The sequence below is a fragment of the Phyllostomus hastatus genome, unplaced genomic scaffold (genome assembly GCF_019186645.2).
Source record: "Phyllostomus hastatus isolate PE091 unplaced genomic scaffold, TTU_PhHast_1.1 phas_scaffold_93, whole genome shotgun sequence".
Taxonomy (NCBI): domain Eukaryota; kingdom Metazoa; phylum Chordata; class Mammalia; order Chiroptera; family Phyllostomidae; genus Phyllostomus; species Phyllostomus hastatus.
This window is the reverse complement of record NW_025334042.1, coordinates 41,418,917-41,435,303: the sequence shown is the minus strand read 5'-3', so window position 1 is coordinate 41,435,303 and position 16,387 is coordinate 41,418,917. Positions and strand designations below refer to the sequence as shown.

The window sequence follows — 16,387 nt, the reverse complement described above, 5'->3', positions numbered from 1 at the left end:
CATATAGTCTCAAGTATCTTCAAAGCATTTTTAATCTCCTGAAAATAAAGGAAAAAATGAAACTACATAGTGAATTTATATGATTTTCATCCACTTTCTTCCAGCCCTCTTTTTGGTGCAGCCCCAAACTTGTGCATAAATGAGAATTGAATACACTGAACAGAAAGAATTGGAAATGCACTTACATCATTTATTAGACAATGTTGTGGAAGGAAGATTGAGCTTAGACCATTGAGAATTGTTCTAATAATACTAAAAGGCTGAGCTTATTCTAGAAATGTCTCTTTAGAAGATCAAATAACCTAGAGTATTCATTACAACAAACATTCAGGCTTGTCATACAATTTAGATTTCCTCTGTTTATAAGAAACATTTACATATGATACCAAGGAATGCTTTGTCTTCTTAACTTCAGAAAAGTTTCAGGGTCTATATTTTGAGTATTATCAGTTTGACTGTTTTGTGAATTTTCTTCTGAATAACAAGTGTGCCTTGCATCTATTTTCTTTTTTAGAATTTTCATCAAGGTTCAGAGACTTCGGCAAGAGGTAAAACATACACATACTCAATTTTTTAAAAAAAGTTATAGAACCAAAAATAATTTTTTCAATTGTCCATCCAAATATTATGGTAACACAAACATACACAAAATTTTTAGAGGAAAAATGCATTGTTCACACTCTTTTTACTCATGAAACTGATTATCCTGTGAATGAATAACGGTCCATGCTCTCTAAACTTTTAGCCTGACATTTTTTTAAACTGGGAAAAATCAAAGAGATATATAAAAATTAAAGAAATATTGAGAGCCCTGGCTGGCGTAGCTCAGTGGATTGAGCGCAGGCTGTGAATCAAAGCATCGCAGGTTCGATTCCCAGTCAGGGCAATGCCTGGGTTGCAGGCCACGGCCCCCAGCACCTGCACATTGATGTTTCTCTCTCTCTCTCTCTCTCTTTCTCCCTCCCTTCCCTCTCTAAAAATAAATAAATAAAATCTTTTAAAAAGAGAAATATTGAAAATAAACTTATGACTATTTCAAGAAAGTATAATTTTTTTTTCACTAATTATATTTTGATGTAAGAATGCCAAGAGAGTAGCAAGTGTCTTTCTTCAAAGTCACTAATTTCAAATTTAGAGTCAGGATCTCACCCGTCAGAATGGCTATCATCAATAAGTCAACAAAGTGCTGGTGAGAATGTGGAGAAAGGGGAACCCTTTTTCACTGTCAATGGGAAGGCAGGTTGGTGCAACCACTGTGAAAAGCAGTATGCGGATACCTCAAAAATTAAAAATGAATCTTCCTTTCGGCCCAGTTTTCCCACTTCTGGGAATATATCTGAAGGAAACCAAAACACTAATTCAAAAGAACAAAAGCACCATTATGTTCATTGTAGCATTATTTACAATCACCAAGATATGGAAGCAGCCCAAGTGTCTGTCAGTAGATGAGTGGATAAAACAACTATGGGACATTTACACAATGGGATACTACTTGGCCATAAATAAAGAAGAAAAAATTAGCCTTATGACAGTATGGATGGACTTGGAGAACATTATGCTAAGTGAAATATGCCAGCCAGAGATAAACATCATATGATTTCACTCATATGTGGAATCTAATGAATAAACTAAACTAATAAGCAAAATAGAGACAGATTCATAGAGAGGAAGCTGACAGCTCTTGGCTGGCGGGGGCGGATAGAGGGATTGAGCATAAAGGAAAAAAGATTCATGGGCATGGACAACAGTTTGTTAATTGTGGGGGTGGTATAAGGGTAATGGAAAGAATAGAATAAAATGTTTTTAAAATAAATAAAATGTTCAAATAAAAAAGTCAGGCTCTCAAAGACCAATCTTCCATAACAAGTAGGAAAATTTGATTTTGTAATAAAAGGTGTTAACAGAGGCTCCACACCTATACAATGCAAGCCACAGGAGGACTAGGCCTTAGTAGAGAATAGTAAATGTATGGTAGTGTGATACAGAGAAAAGAGTTTGTTCTTTGGAATTAGGCAGAACTGGTTTTGAATTGCAACTCTGCCACTTTTTGACTTTATGATCTGAGAGAATTAAACTCTATGAGCCTCAGTTTTCCTAGTATGCATTAAAGGTATGGCAGTATTTAATGTGCAGGTTGTGGTCAGGGTTATTCTTGCTTATTCAGGGAGAAAGCACTAACACTGCACATCTTTGAGAAAACTGCCTGACTCGCAGATATTGAACTAACATCCTTGGATTCAGAGGTGACAGTGAAGTGCAAATAATAACCCAACCCGTCCTCCATACTTTTAATCATTTTCAGTGGAAAGTTATGTACAGAGGGGTATCCCTTCAACACTAATTCCCACCACTCAAAAGGAGACCTTCTATTATGTTTAAAGAACTGCCACTTCACGTCACAGAGGAAAATGGGATGACAGAGGACATGGAGAAATAAACCTGTACTAGTGAAAAAGTCCCTCTTCCAGGCTTCCATAAAGCTCCTGAACATAACAGAGGAAGGGGAGGGAGTGAAACCTCCCCAACAATGTTACTAACACAAAGTCCAAGTGGTAGAGTGTGGAGTGAACAAGCCGCAGGTATGCCTACAGGGAGCTGGCCCTTTCTTTCCTTCTATTGGGAATGTTGGTATAAAATCCCCCCACTCATATTGCTAAGGGATTGGAATATGAGATCCCATAAAACTGCACAGGAGCATTCTCAGAGACTTACATTCTATGCTGTCATCAGAGATTCTAATGAATGCATTTTAATTGCATAAATATTGTCATTATTTCTTTATTTCATAATACTATAACACTTTTTCCTAAGTAAAATCAGGGATGATAAACATTATTTCTGTATATTTCACTATCAAGCTCAGTATCTGGAGTCCTTAATACATGTCTAATGATATGTTTGCATGTCTGAAGTACATTCTTCATCTGGAATGCTGGAAGGAAAGCATAATGCATAAGCACACATCTCCATACACTTCGAAGAAGCAAATTATAACCAACAACATCTGGGCCAAACAGTAAAGAGTAAAGTTTGAGTAATTATCAAAAGAATTAAAAATCACCAAAATATATGCTGGGGCTTGAATTAATAAGATCTCTGACCTAACTTTATGATTTATGTGTATTCATTTGCACAAGACTGAAGGTTATTAACAAGAAGTTGGTGTTTCTGCTTCTGCGGACCAGCAATACAATTTGGAGACCAGGAAACAAGATTATAAATGTATAATCCTCAACTGCCTGCTGTTCAGGAGAATCACTGCCGGCTGCTCTCCAGAGTGCGATGAGGCTTCTTTTAGGGCTATGTTATGCTGCTTTGCTCTGCTGTCTCATTAATTGCTGCTGCTAATTTCTCAGAGAATTTTAATTCGTGTCTTTCACCTCTCCTTTTCTTTTCGGGCTATTTGAACAAAGGATTCAAATAGAAATTTTAGAAATACAACAAACAAGTAAAATTTGGCCATCTAATAAATTTCATACAAAATTATGAGTAACTAAGTGACTAATAATGGCATGTGTTGAACAACAACAAAAACATTTAGTTATGGACAGAGCTGCTGAGAGAGGGGATGTGGGAAGAAGTCCATGCTGAAGCTGACCTCTTTCCCAAGTATCCAAATGCCTGAGCAGACTACTGGGCACTGCAGACCACTGGAGGGAAAAGCTGGCTCTTTTGTACTATTTACTTTTCAAAACAACTAGAAACCGAAAGGCAACGGTTGTTTCAGAAACAATTTATGAGGAAGTGCATGCGTTTGAATCAACAGCAGTAATGTGTGGTTCACTCCACACATGCTGGAATCAAATTACAACATAATTTCTAATGATGTGCTTATCCTCTCAATGTCTCCCCTGCTGTCCCGCGAGCTCTGTCACTGGTTGCAGCGCTCTGACGGTTGCAGTGGGGGTGGGGAATACCCCTTAAGCAAGGGTATTTTTAAGTAGGGAGATTCCGTGGCTGAGCCACTGACACGGGTGGCGCCAGAGCCCCAGGCTGGGTATTTGGTATCCCAATTGGGACAGGCCAGAACCACGGTCCCTGATCAACCCGCAGAAGAGGAGCCTGCAACCTGGAGAACTGGTGTCCAGGCCGGAACACCACGAAGCCAAGGCCACCAGGCCTGTCTTCCTCACCAGGCACTCCCAGTTCCAGTTGGACACTCCCCTGGAAAAGGACTACACTCTGATCCCCGAGTCTGCAACTTGTAAATTTGGGACTGAAGTTTAATATAATCGTCCACTCCTCCATGTCTCAAGCCAGAGAAACCACCACCATCATCATCAAACACCCACTAGGCAGCTGCAAAGTCAGCGCAAGTACCTGCTGGGGGAAAGCACCGCCATCGAGGCTGCCGAGCTGAAGGCTGTGCGGCCTTACCAAGAGGGGCCCCATCGACACTGACTTTCAGAACTACATCCCCCAAGGGGACAAGTAGCAACTGAGCGGCAGGAGGACTGTTACTAGATCTTCTTCTGTCACCTCAATGTTGTCCACTAACCTACTGAACAAGAAGGTTCCCTCAAGAAGGTTGGCTCTGCCCCTCCCTAGACTTTGGCCCTATTGCCTCCCTGGTGGCTTAGGACAGGCACTTCTTGAGGGAACCTGTGCTTGAGGGAACCTCAGGGACAGGTGGTTCATGTGCATGACGAAATGCCCCACTCTTCTTTAGCCCTGTGCCCAAATCCTCCCGTGTGGGAGCCACTAAGCACGTTCCTGCCTTTTGTCTTCCTTCCCTCAGCCACACAATAATTACATCTCCTGTCTCTAAGTGAAAGAGAAGTAGAAACATCTAAAATGTGGCATTTTGGTACTTTCATCTGGCCCAGCATGGAAAAGTGCAGCTTTTAAATCAAGTCAGACTGATTTCATTTGCATGGTATTCTTCTATACTGTCATCTACCAGGACCAGGCTGGGGTCCAAGGAGGCCTGCTGCAAGGCCTGGACAAAGCCTGACAGGTGCCGCCACTGCTGGGGACAACAGACAGATCCGCACTGAGGGGTCTGTGGTCCTGACCCAGCTGTCCATGTGACCTCCCCGCCCCTTTTTTGAATTCTGGTCGGCAAACCCAACCAGGCACCAGGAACAAGGAGGAGAAAGAGGAAACCAGACATTTCATTCATAACATTTCACTTTGTACATTCTTTTCACTTCTTAAAACCTTTTTGTCACTTAAATATTTGTCAAGTGAATATTTTTGAGCTTTTATATTAAAGTTTATTCTTCATTAACTTTTAAACTATTACTATAGTTGAATATTAAAACAAAAATAATTGAAAGTAGTGAATGTATTAAAGGATCACTCATTCACCACTGCATATAAAGTGCCAGCAGTTGTTGCGCGTGGGTCACCGGCCAGCAGTGACCACGGAACGCTGTGGATGGCTCGACGAAAAACACATGAGAAAAAACACACATGCACAGAGACAGACTAGTTTCTGTGGGGAAGTAGGGACGAAATGGCCACCCTCCCTAGTGGGGAGCTCGCCGATTTACAGTCCATACCTGCTTTTATTGGGCTCATTTTGCATAATAATTCAGGTAAAGTACAGTACTCATTAGGGGGAAGTAAGGGAACCATAGAAAACAAAGAACTCTGCCGGTCTATTGAGTCGGGGTCAAAGAGCTGTAAGACTGAGGAACAAACTAACTTCCTCCTAAGACCCTTCTCATTCAACTGAGAGCATTCTAAACAAAGAAGGTTTCACAGTAATTTACATGTTCTTTTTTAGGCCTGATCACCCCGGGGAATCCGCACTTCTCAGCACAGCTGTACCACCCTGTCATTGTTTCAGGCTTAGGTGGAGCAAGGGAACTAAGGCAACTGGGAGACAAGGAGGTTTCTTCCCCAGACGCTGAGAACTCAGGCTATGTCAAAGCCGAGGAGCGAGGGTCCATCACCCCCTTTTGCTGCAGCCCCCCCAAGTCCTTCTTTTGGGGGGGCCTCCCAAAGTGATCGTGCCTGTCTTAGGTCGTTCCCCCCGTGGGGAATCTTACCCGTCTTTGGCTAACCGACCAAGCTTTTTGGGGGTTCAGTCATGAATAAAGCAGCAGAAGCAGCATTCCTGCCAGGAAGATAAGCTTTTGTCTCCTTGCTGGCTTACAGTTCCAAGGGCATTCCCTTAGCCTTAGCCTAGGCGGGGGTTTCAGTTTCTGATACCAGTCAGGGCGGTTCCCAACAAGCAGTGCATACTGTTCACTGGCTCCATGAAGAGGTTTGGCACTGAACACTAGAAAAATGTTCCCCACCCTCATAAGCTTCTCCAGTGTCATGGCACCATCTTTCCTGATTTCGGTCAAAGACCATCAGATCTGCCTGGTACATTTCATCAGTCTTTTCTACTTCCTTCCTCTCAAGTAGGAATTTTTCCAGCAAAGACAGTTTATCAGGAGAAAGCCATTCTAAGGAAAGTTTATCGTACATTCTGTAATTAGATGACCCTTTTCATATGATCAGCATGCCTAAAATTGGCTTCTTTCATTTACCACATGTCTGAAAACTGTTAGCCCCTTTACATAGTCTTTTATTTTGTTTAAATTTTTCTACTTTCATGACAGTTCAAGTCACTTCTAGGAAAAATCAATAGGCTCACTTTAAATAACCAGTAATAAAACTACAGTAAGACTTTGTTTTGATTTTGAGTAGATTTAGTATCATAAAGCTTTCATAAATAAGCCTTAAGTAGCTTATATCAGATTCCAGTCAGGTACTATCACCATTCTCTTTTTAGAGGAAGACAAGGCATATTATATGATTAGTGTTTAGTTAATAGTAAACAGCATAGCATAATCAAATTTATTATGGTTAACTTCTAGATGGGATTTGTTTGAAGAACTTATAAGCCACGTAGCAAACATGTTGCTTGTCTTCAAATTAATTCTGAACAATAATAACCTAAAACAAAACTATTGCAAATTACAGTAGATCTAATGCCAAATTAATAATCCACAACTCTGGTTTTGGATTAAAGGTTTCCAAAATTTCCATAACTGAAGATATGACATCTCATTGATTATCTACATGACTAGCAGCTAATCCAGGCTGCATACAGAGGCACAGATGGCTAATTGGCTTCAGTTGGTTGAGGGTCATTTTAATTAAATTTTACTTAAATTTTATTATAAAAAATTTCAAAGTTATACTGGATGGCTAATGACAAATATGGTCCTTCACAGGTGACCTAATTTATGTCATTTTCCCCGTAGGTTTGATAGAAAAAGTGACAACTGAACTATCCACATCCATCTACCAGCTAACTGATGTCTATTGCAGCAGCTTTTATGCAGATTTCCAGCCTCTAAATGCACCTGGTAATGTTTCCTGTGTGCATCCTGGGCTCCACTCCCACCTTAGCTTCACAGTGTATGCAGCTCACAACATTCCAGAGACCTGGGTGCACAGGTGAGTGGCGGTGCAGTTTTTCACAAAAATGTTAATTAATATTTACATAGCTTCTAATCAGAGTATAATTTGTCTTATTCTTATTTGCTAGGGCAAATATTTCATAAAATTTTGAAATGTAATCAGCATAAATTTACCCTTATTCATAAAATTATTTTTAAAAACTTTATTCCCAGTGCATATTCCTTTTCCTTCAAGTCTCCCATTCTCCAGATTAAAAATGACTGCATAGTGTCAATATATCATTATAGAAACAGGAAATGCTCATCCTATTAGTGACTGTCTTAAAATTTTTTTAATTATGTTTGAATCTAAATGCCTTATGTCAATTCACAAAACACACACACACACACACACACACACACACACACACACGAGGAGAGAGAAAGAGAGAACATAGAGGAAGGGGGAGAATAATTAAAAATACCAAAACATCACTCTGGTTTTCACCAAGTATTGAGTAATAAATGTTTTGTGAGATTACTATCTTGATAAAGTAGAAATTAGCCAAGAGTTATTTGAGTGACAATAGAAATTAACCACAACTGAAGTGTCATCAGTATTTAGATTGACTCTATTATGTAGCATTTTCTTGAATAACATAATCAGAGTAATACTATAATACTCTTTAATTCCTTATGTTAAATCTATAAAATAATACAGATTAAATCAAAGTTCATAAGAGAATAGTAATTTATTAATGGATGCATTGTACCTGCTGTGTTTAGTATTGCAAAGAAAAGCTACAAGAAACAATTTTAGTAAAAACATAAACAATTGCTATATTGGCCTATATTTTTACAAATAACTGAAATGTATACATATTTATAAAGCCAATTAGAAAGGAAATTTTACTTGTTGTGTTAAAAAAAGCATTATCTATCCTCTCTCTCCCTATCTCTCTGTCCACATTTCTTCAGAACTAATGGAATGATTATTCTTTTATGCTTTTTCTCTTTCTTAATTTTATAACAAATTTTAAAGAGTTGATGTATAATATAATAAATTACTACTGTAATGGACTTCCTATTATAATTTTAAACATTAACATATTTAGTTTAATTAACATAAAAAAACCATGTAGTTAGATAAATACAGGTAAAGAAATCTATGTATGTCGAGCAGGGTGTGACACTTAGTTTCATTTATTTTTCTGTTCTATGTTTTATTTATTTCAGTTCTAAATTTTAATTTCCTTCCTTCTACTAACTTTGGACTCAGTTTGTTCTTTTTCTGGTTCCTTGCTTGTAAAGTTGGGTTGTTCATTTGTAATCTTTCTTCTCTAATGTAGGCATTTACTGCTATAAACTTCTCAGTGCTGTTTTCTTTGTATCCCGTAAATTTCATGTGCTTTGTGTTCATTTTCATCTGTCTAAGGACATTTTCTAATTTCCCTTTTGATTTTTTATTTGACACAGTGGTTATTCAGAAATGTTAATTTGCATTAATTTGTGATTTTTCTTGTTTTCTTTCTGCTGTTGATTTCTAGTTTCATTCTATTGTGGTAAGAAGATATATTTGGTATGATTTCAATCTTCTCAGATTTATTAAGATTGTTTTGTGACCCAACATGTGATCCACATTGGAGAACGTTTATGTGCACTGGAGAGGATTACGAAGTCCTCTGCTTTTGGATGGAATGCTCCATATACCTCTTTTAGGTTCATTTGGCTCACACCACTGTCCAAGCTTTCTGTCACCCTGCTGAGCTTCCTTTGGTTCTATCCATTAGACCAGGGGATGGCCAACATGCCGCCCAACAGCCACATGTGGCCCAGGATGGTTATGAATGCAGCCCAACACAAAATTGTAAATTCTCTCTAAAACTTATGAGGTTTTTTGTGATTACACGCCACAATGTCACATAAAATAAATGTATATACACTCTCATTATTTGCACACATATGTGGCTTCATTTTTATGGTGGTATGCAGCTAGCTTCCAGTGTGTTACCTTCTAAGCGCAGAAAATAGAATTGACACCATCAGATATTACATGTGCTCATGGTGACTTAGCAAGGCATTTTTTATCAATAATATTTCAACCTATATTGTAACATTAGGCATTTGATGTTATTTAGAAGTCACATAAGCATTCTTATTTGATTATTAAAGGTACTCCCACACCTTGGCAGTGCCTCGTGCATTGCCCACCATGCTTTATAATTGGCCCTCGTCCTTGCCCTGCATGGGCACCTGAGAGGGCTCTGGAAGGGCCCAAAGTGTTCAGCATATTGAATTAATCTTGTTGTTATGTGTGTATGTGTGTGTGTGTGTGTTTTTTAGCTATAAAGCATTTTCTTTTTCCTGTTGGCTTACTTATGCTGGACAGAAGCTGTGCCAAGTGAGAAACCACAGAAATATTCAAGCCAAAAAATTGTTTTTTTTCTTGGTCAACTGGAATGAAATGTAAGTTTAATCTTTGTTCTGGTAGGATCATTTATCTAATAAAGATAAGGAGTTTTTTATTTTTATTTTTAAGTAAAGCATGTGATTTTAAAAAATGTTGCCAGTTGATTTTATTTGGTGATGTGATAAACATGCTAGGGCTAATGAATAACTGACTGTTTAATTCAAAAAATTGAAAGTCCATTTAAAACCTAGACAAGTGTCCAAACCTCATTACCTAACTGATCAAAGAGAAAAATTGGAAAAAGAAGAATTATTAATCATTCACAGACTGTGTATGAAAGGAATGCTCTCTATTTGGAGTTGGAGGGAGGTAGATTCAGACACAACAAAGAAGAAATGACCAAATATGTAATCTCTTTTCCTGCAAAGACCAATTACATATTTGTTTAAAAAATCAAGTTTTTTTACAATAATTATTTATGTATACATTTTGTAAACTGCCATCTAATTCGGGGTGACTGGCTCCTATTTCACCATTTGCTAGAGATTTATTATATCAATAAGGAGAAATACTGTCTTGCCATTATCTGTGCCCTCCTCCTCTTCTCTGTTCTTCCCACCTCAAGCCCTCGCTTTACTCAGAATCACAAGAGAGGGCTCTTGCATGGCTACTGATTCTTTTCCTTGCTGTTCCTATGACACTAATCCATGTCTTTGTGTCATTTCTCTGGGGCTCCACTGCTCACTGAGAGCCAATTCTCTCCACACCTCAGGTAGAAGAAAACTCCTCAGTCTGGTCTCCAACAGAACTTTCAGAAGGTCTGGCTTTCTTGGGAGATAGTTTGACTACCAATATTGTAATTTCTTTTCTTTTTTTTAAGGTTTTATTTACTTATTTTTTAGAGAGGGAAGGGAGGGAGAGAGAGAGAGAGAGAGAGAAACATCAATGTGTGGTTGCTAGGGGCCATGGCCTGCAACCCAGGCATGTGCCCTGACTGGGAATCGAATTGTGATGCTTTGGTTCAATATTATACTTTCTTATTGATAAATTTTCAAAATTTCCAGAAGTCCTACGATGGTGTTAGATAACACACCATTTATCTCATTTTTAGTGTTATCTCAATGGAGACATGTCTGGAGACATGTCCTGAGACATAGTATGTGATTGTTTCCATCCCAAAGCAAACACTTATTCGAGAAACATGACCATCTTTGTCTCCCCTACTTTGGTTAAGAATCTTAATTACTTTGACCAGATACTTGACCTTCAATTACAAAATCACATTTCACTGCACAAAATCAGTTTTGCTTGTAAAATTCTTCAGAGATTCTTCGATTTCTCTAAGGTAAGTACAAATCATTTTGTGTAACAGATAACACCCTCTGTGGTTTTGCTTCTGCCTGTCTCTGAACCTTAATCTTCAGAGTTAGCCCTACTCTTGTCCCTTCACCCTGCCACTCGCTGCTGCCACTGATCTACTTACCCTAAATGGGAACTAACGCCTAAATGTGAAATTAACAGCTCTGTTAAGGGTCCTCCATCTGTCAAGAGCACAATGCCTTCACTGCCCACCTTCGGACGACTTAACTAGCTTTCAAGACACAATTTCACCTGTTCTGTAAATTCTTTCCTCTATCATTCAGAAACAATGGTCGCTTTTTCTTTTATTGATTAGTCTGAACCTCCAACTACTCCCTTATGGTTCTATACTTGTGTTTGTTTATATTTTCATTTGCTTCTACAAAATAATAAAAAATGTCTGCTTTGTTCTGTTTTTTATTTTATATAAAAAATGTATTCTATCCTTAGCAGCTTACACAGCACCAAACAGAATAAGAGGCTAGTGAGTGTTGCTAGAAAAATGAATGAATTTTGTGTAATAAGTGACTCCTGAAAAATGTTATTAACCAACCCAATTACTAAAATTACTCTTCTTAATTAAAACTTATTCTTGATTGCTTGAAAAAATCAGATTTATTTTCAAATTACAGCTATCTTCCATCATTTAAACAACTCAAGAGAAAAATTCAATTCTAAAGTCAATTTCAAAGAAAACAATCTCAACATAAACTGAAAAGCATTAGTGTTGTTGGAATAACTACATTGATATATTTTTCTCTTCCTTTAAGACTTCACCCAATATGTATAACCCAATATAAAGGGTTATTTCCTGGGACAGTTTGTTTGATTTCCCCAGTAGTTAGTTACTTCAACCCAGCATTATTTTCATTAAAAATATTCATCATTTTCTAGGTACCTGTAGCATTCTTTATATATTTTATTAACTTGTGCATCCACACTATAATTGATCTTACATTTCATTACTGCCCTGTAAACCTAAGGACAGAAGCTGTGTTGTTTAATAGCATGTAACATAGATTTTAACTACCTATTTATATTTCAATCATCATAATATAGCCCTAAAATATACTATAGCATCTCAACAACAAAAAAAATTCATAGCAGGTGTTGTAATTTCCATTTTACAGATCAGAATATTGATGTTAACGATGATTAATTAACTTGCCTCAAACTCCACAACCAATAAATTACAGAACTGGTGCTCAGATCCACTCTGACTCCAAAGCTAATGCTTTACTGTGATTTCCATGCTGTCTCTTACAACGTATAAAATCCTAGGCAGAGTACTTATATTCTAAAAATAGTTATAAGTTATAAAACAGAACAAAACTCTATTTAATTCATCCATCAACAGTTACCTCCCTTTTTTCTCTGCTTTTCATGAAAACTCTAACAAAGAATTGCCTATATTCACTCTCTTCAGTTTTTTCTCTCCTCTAAAAAGTATTCCAATCACGTTTTCATTACCTCTGCTCCTCTGAAATTGCCCATTAGAGTCACCAGTGACCTGCATAGCTAAGCCTAATGCTTGTTTCTCACTCTTCATCTTACATGATCTGTTAGGAATTGTTGTCACTGCTGATCTCGTCCTCCTACAGAAATATGCTCTCTGCTGGCTCCCACATTCTTTTAGCTTTCCTTCTCCGTAGTCTCTTCTCCCAGACTGCTAATGCTCTTAGCTCTTCAGCCTCTTATAATCAAATAGCTTTAAATGTCATCTACATGCCAACAACTTCTAAATTTATATAACTAACCCAAGTGTCAGTCACAAAATCCACATTTACGCATGCAACATGTCTAAGGTTGACCTCTTGATCTTGCATTCCAAACTTGTTCCACCCATAGCAGGCCACTCCAGGTGATCACTGCCAGTTGCAGTTTTTTTCAGGTCAGATCCTTAACCTGAATCTCCTTCTCTCAGACACCGTATCCAGGAAATCCTACTGGCTCTCTCTTCAAAACATTTCCAGGATATTACTTCTCATCACTTTCATTGGTCTAAACCACCATCATCTTCCATGGATTACCACAGTAGCCTTATACTAGTCTCCCTACTTCCCTTGAACTTTTATACTCCTTTTCACACAATGTTTTTGTTAAAGAAAGACTTTTTTTAAGATTTTATTTATTTTTAGAGACAAAGGAAGGGAGGGAGAGAGAGAGGGAGAGAAACATCAACCTCTACTGGGGACCTGGCCTGCAACCCAGGCATATGACCTGAATAGGAATCAAACTGTTGACCCTTTGGTTCACAAGCTCGTGCTGAATCCACTGAGCCATACCAGCCAGGCTTTTCACACAATGTTGAAGTGACCTTTTTTAAAATGTAAGTCAGGCCATGTCATTATTCTGTTTAAAAATTCTGAAATGGCTTGCTGTTTCACTCAGATGAAAGTCAAAGTCCTTACAATGGTCTATTGTTGTATATCAGCATTAAAGGAGAGTTCTAACAAAATGTGACCTTTTAAATCTCCTGTTTCACTACCAAAATCTTAGTCTGATTTTAGGAAAATATTCTCATATAGGAAAAAATGTTTAAAAAATTTAATGTTCTCTCATTTTTCAATAGTAGAGTAAGGAAAACATATGGTTAAAATTTGAGGTCTGTGCCAGCTGCTTGGATTGAAAAAAGCAATCTGCCTTCATTTATTGAATTGCTTCTTAAAGTATTTTTCTTCCTTTTTTTGTCTAAAAGTTCATTCCTTGATGTTTCAATAGCTATGTAGAAGTTGCAAAAAAGAGATTTCCCAGTGAATGTGAAATTATTCTGGCATTAAAAATCTATATGTATTCAAGAAATGAATAAATAACTATTTATAAAGCATATATTCTCACCCAAGAAGAATTTATTTTTATTAATAAAAAATGACAAAATGGAAACAGGCAGTAAGTATCCACTATAACTTATGGAAATTTTTTGTCATTTTTAATATGAAAAGCTCACTAATAATGTCAAGTTATATATGAAGAAGCCTAACTGAATGGGAAAAAAAGAACATTCTAGATTATCTGAGGAATAAAGTGAATTTATATCTTCCATTCTAGCACAGAAATATGAAAACTGAACAGAAAGCCAATTACAGGTAGAAGAGAAAATATTCAAGAAATTACTATTCATTCCAAAGAATCATTATCTTAGGTTGATTTTCAGGACTTCTTTTAAGCTGAGAAATATGCCCATATTATCTTAAATAAATATTATGAGTATTAAATAACATGAAAGAAAAGACATTTAGTTTTATCTTTCAAAGCATGTAATGATTTAATTTTTGTAATCTAAACTTTGCTAATCTTGAAAAATTAAATTTCTTTACTCTATTGATTAAATAATGAATATAATGCTGATATACAACTTGCCATTTCCATATATTGTGTTTTACAACATTTATTCCATCTCATGGATACAGAAAAGCAAGGCTTAGAAAGGTTAAATTTATTGCTCAAAGAACATTTTATTGGACATAGAGTCAATATTTGAACACAGTTATATCCAGATCCAAATCTCGACTCCTCTCCACATTAGTTTACACAGTGACATCTAAGAGTTATTCTTAATGACATCATGTCATAAACTATGTAGTTCAGTTAAAGATATCCACTGTAATATAATCTAGAAGCCTAAAACTCATCTTTAATGCATCATTGTCCTATTCCACTAATATGCTGTCAGTTAAATATCATCAATTTTACCTCTAAAATAGGTCTATCTTTCCTATTGTTAGTTGCTTTATTTCCACTCTGGATTACCTCTAAAATAGATCTATCTTTCCTCTTGTTAGCTGCTTTATTTCCACTCTGGATCTGGACTTCTTCATCTCTGGAAATAGCATCTTCAAGAGAAGGATGTGTACTTCCTCAAAATCCGTCATGCTCACTGGACTAAATTAACTCATCCTTATTCCTGAGGCTGGATGCTGCCCAACCACTCACAAGAAAAAAGGGGGGTGGTCACCAGTGTCTTATTTGACACCATGGGTAAAGACTGCTCCCTGGCATCCAGATCAAATACCAAATTCTTAGAGTGAGAAGACACTTTACAATACATGAAGCCTCGGCTGGGCCAACCTCAGTCAGCACCTTGCAATTGGGTAATAGGCTTAGGTCATCAGCCTTCCAATAATCACCCATTGCTTAAACAAGTTGACATCCAAGTTCAACTGGGAAATACAAGACCAGTGGATTCTGTTCATAAACCACATACCTAACACCATCTGATATCATCCAATTCGGCTGCCTCATTGCTCTTCCAGTCACTCTTCTCTTTTTGAGTGAATCAAAAAGAGAATCCCTTGGTGAATCTCTTTCCACGTATCTTCCCCTTTTTGCCTAACTCTATTTGAATTTGCTCATCTCTCTCTAGCATTCTCATCTACCATCTCAGTCTTTTGAAGAATAGACTTTCATTCTTTCATCTCCTTGTTTCACAAATAGATCTCTTCTAAATACCATACTTTTCTTGAGGCTCTTAGAATAGAGCCTGATCATTTCTAGACAACCAAGATGACTCTAGAAAGGGCAGAAAGATACCCTAATCCCTGTCCACCATTAAGGACCTCAGATCACCCTCTCAGCTTTCTGTTGAAAGCCCTTCTTAGAAATTATACCACCCAGGTTAACTCCTTCCAGACTTACAATATCATTTATAACCTTCCAGACATTCTTTTATATATCTTCATCACTTCAGTATCCAAATTCAAGTTTGTCTCACTGTTACCAATATTGTGTTTATCCTTAGCTACTTTTTTACCTGCATCTACAATTTATGCAGGGTCTGAGTTTGGGGTTCTTTCACATTGATGCACCCAGAAATTGTGTATCTATTCATTTCAGCAATCATCGCTTCCCAAATCCTTAGGATCTCATAATAACCCAGAAGAGTCCACATCTAAAATTGTTATCAACTTTCTATACTTTTAATTCTCTTGTTGAAATATTTCCCATTGCCATTAGGAAAAAAACTTGAATTCCTTTGCCAGGCACACACAGTTCTTGAGCATTGTAGTTACCACCTATTGTTCTGATTGCATATTCTGTAACTTTCCCATGCTGACCATATCTCTCATTCTAGTCACAGTGAGCCACTCACAGTTTATCAGCTACACTTAATCTTTCTATGCATACATACCCTTGTCCATGGACTTTTCTCTCTTAGAATATTGCTTTCTAACTCTCCATCTGATTATGACCAACTTACCCATTTTAATGTATTTCCTGCCTTCCCCATTCTCTAATACAATGTTACCTACTATTTCCTTTGTGCTTACAAAGGGTA

At 37.3% G+C, this 16,387-nt stretch overlaps 1 protein-coding gene across 3 annotated transcripts in view; it reads left to right on the top strand.

Moving 5' to 3' along the window:
- PIK3C2G (phosphatidylinositol-4-phosphate 3-kinase catalytic subunit type 2 gamma) overlaps nt 1-16,387 on the top strand; it is a 264,442-nt gene that overhangs the window by 66,017 nt on the left and 182,038 nt on the right. For 2 of the 3 annotated variants that reach the window (XM_045830119.1, XM_045830118.1), the window contains 3 exons: nt 515-548; nt 7,206-7,401; nt 9,687-9,809. In XM_045830119.1, coding sequence (XP_045686075.1) covers nt 515-548; nt 7,206-7,401; nt 9,687-9,809 — 353 coding nt within the window. The remainder of the gene's footprint in view (nt 1-514; nt 549-7,205; nt 7,402-9,686; nt 9,810-16,387) is intronic. The other variant, XM_045830120.1, reaches the window with a different exon arrangement.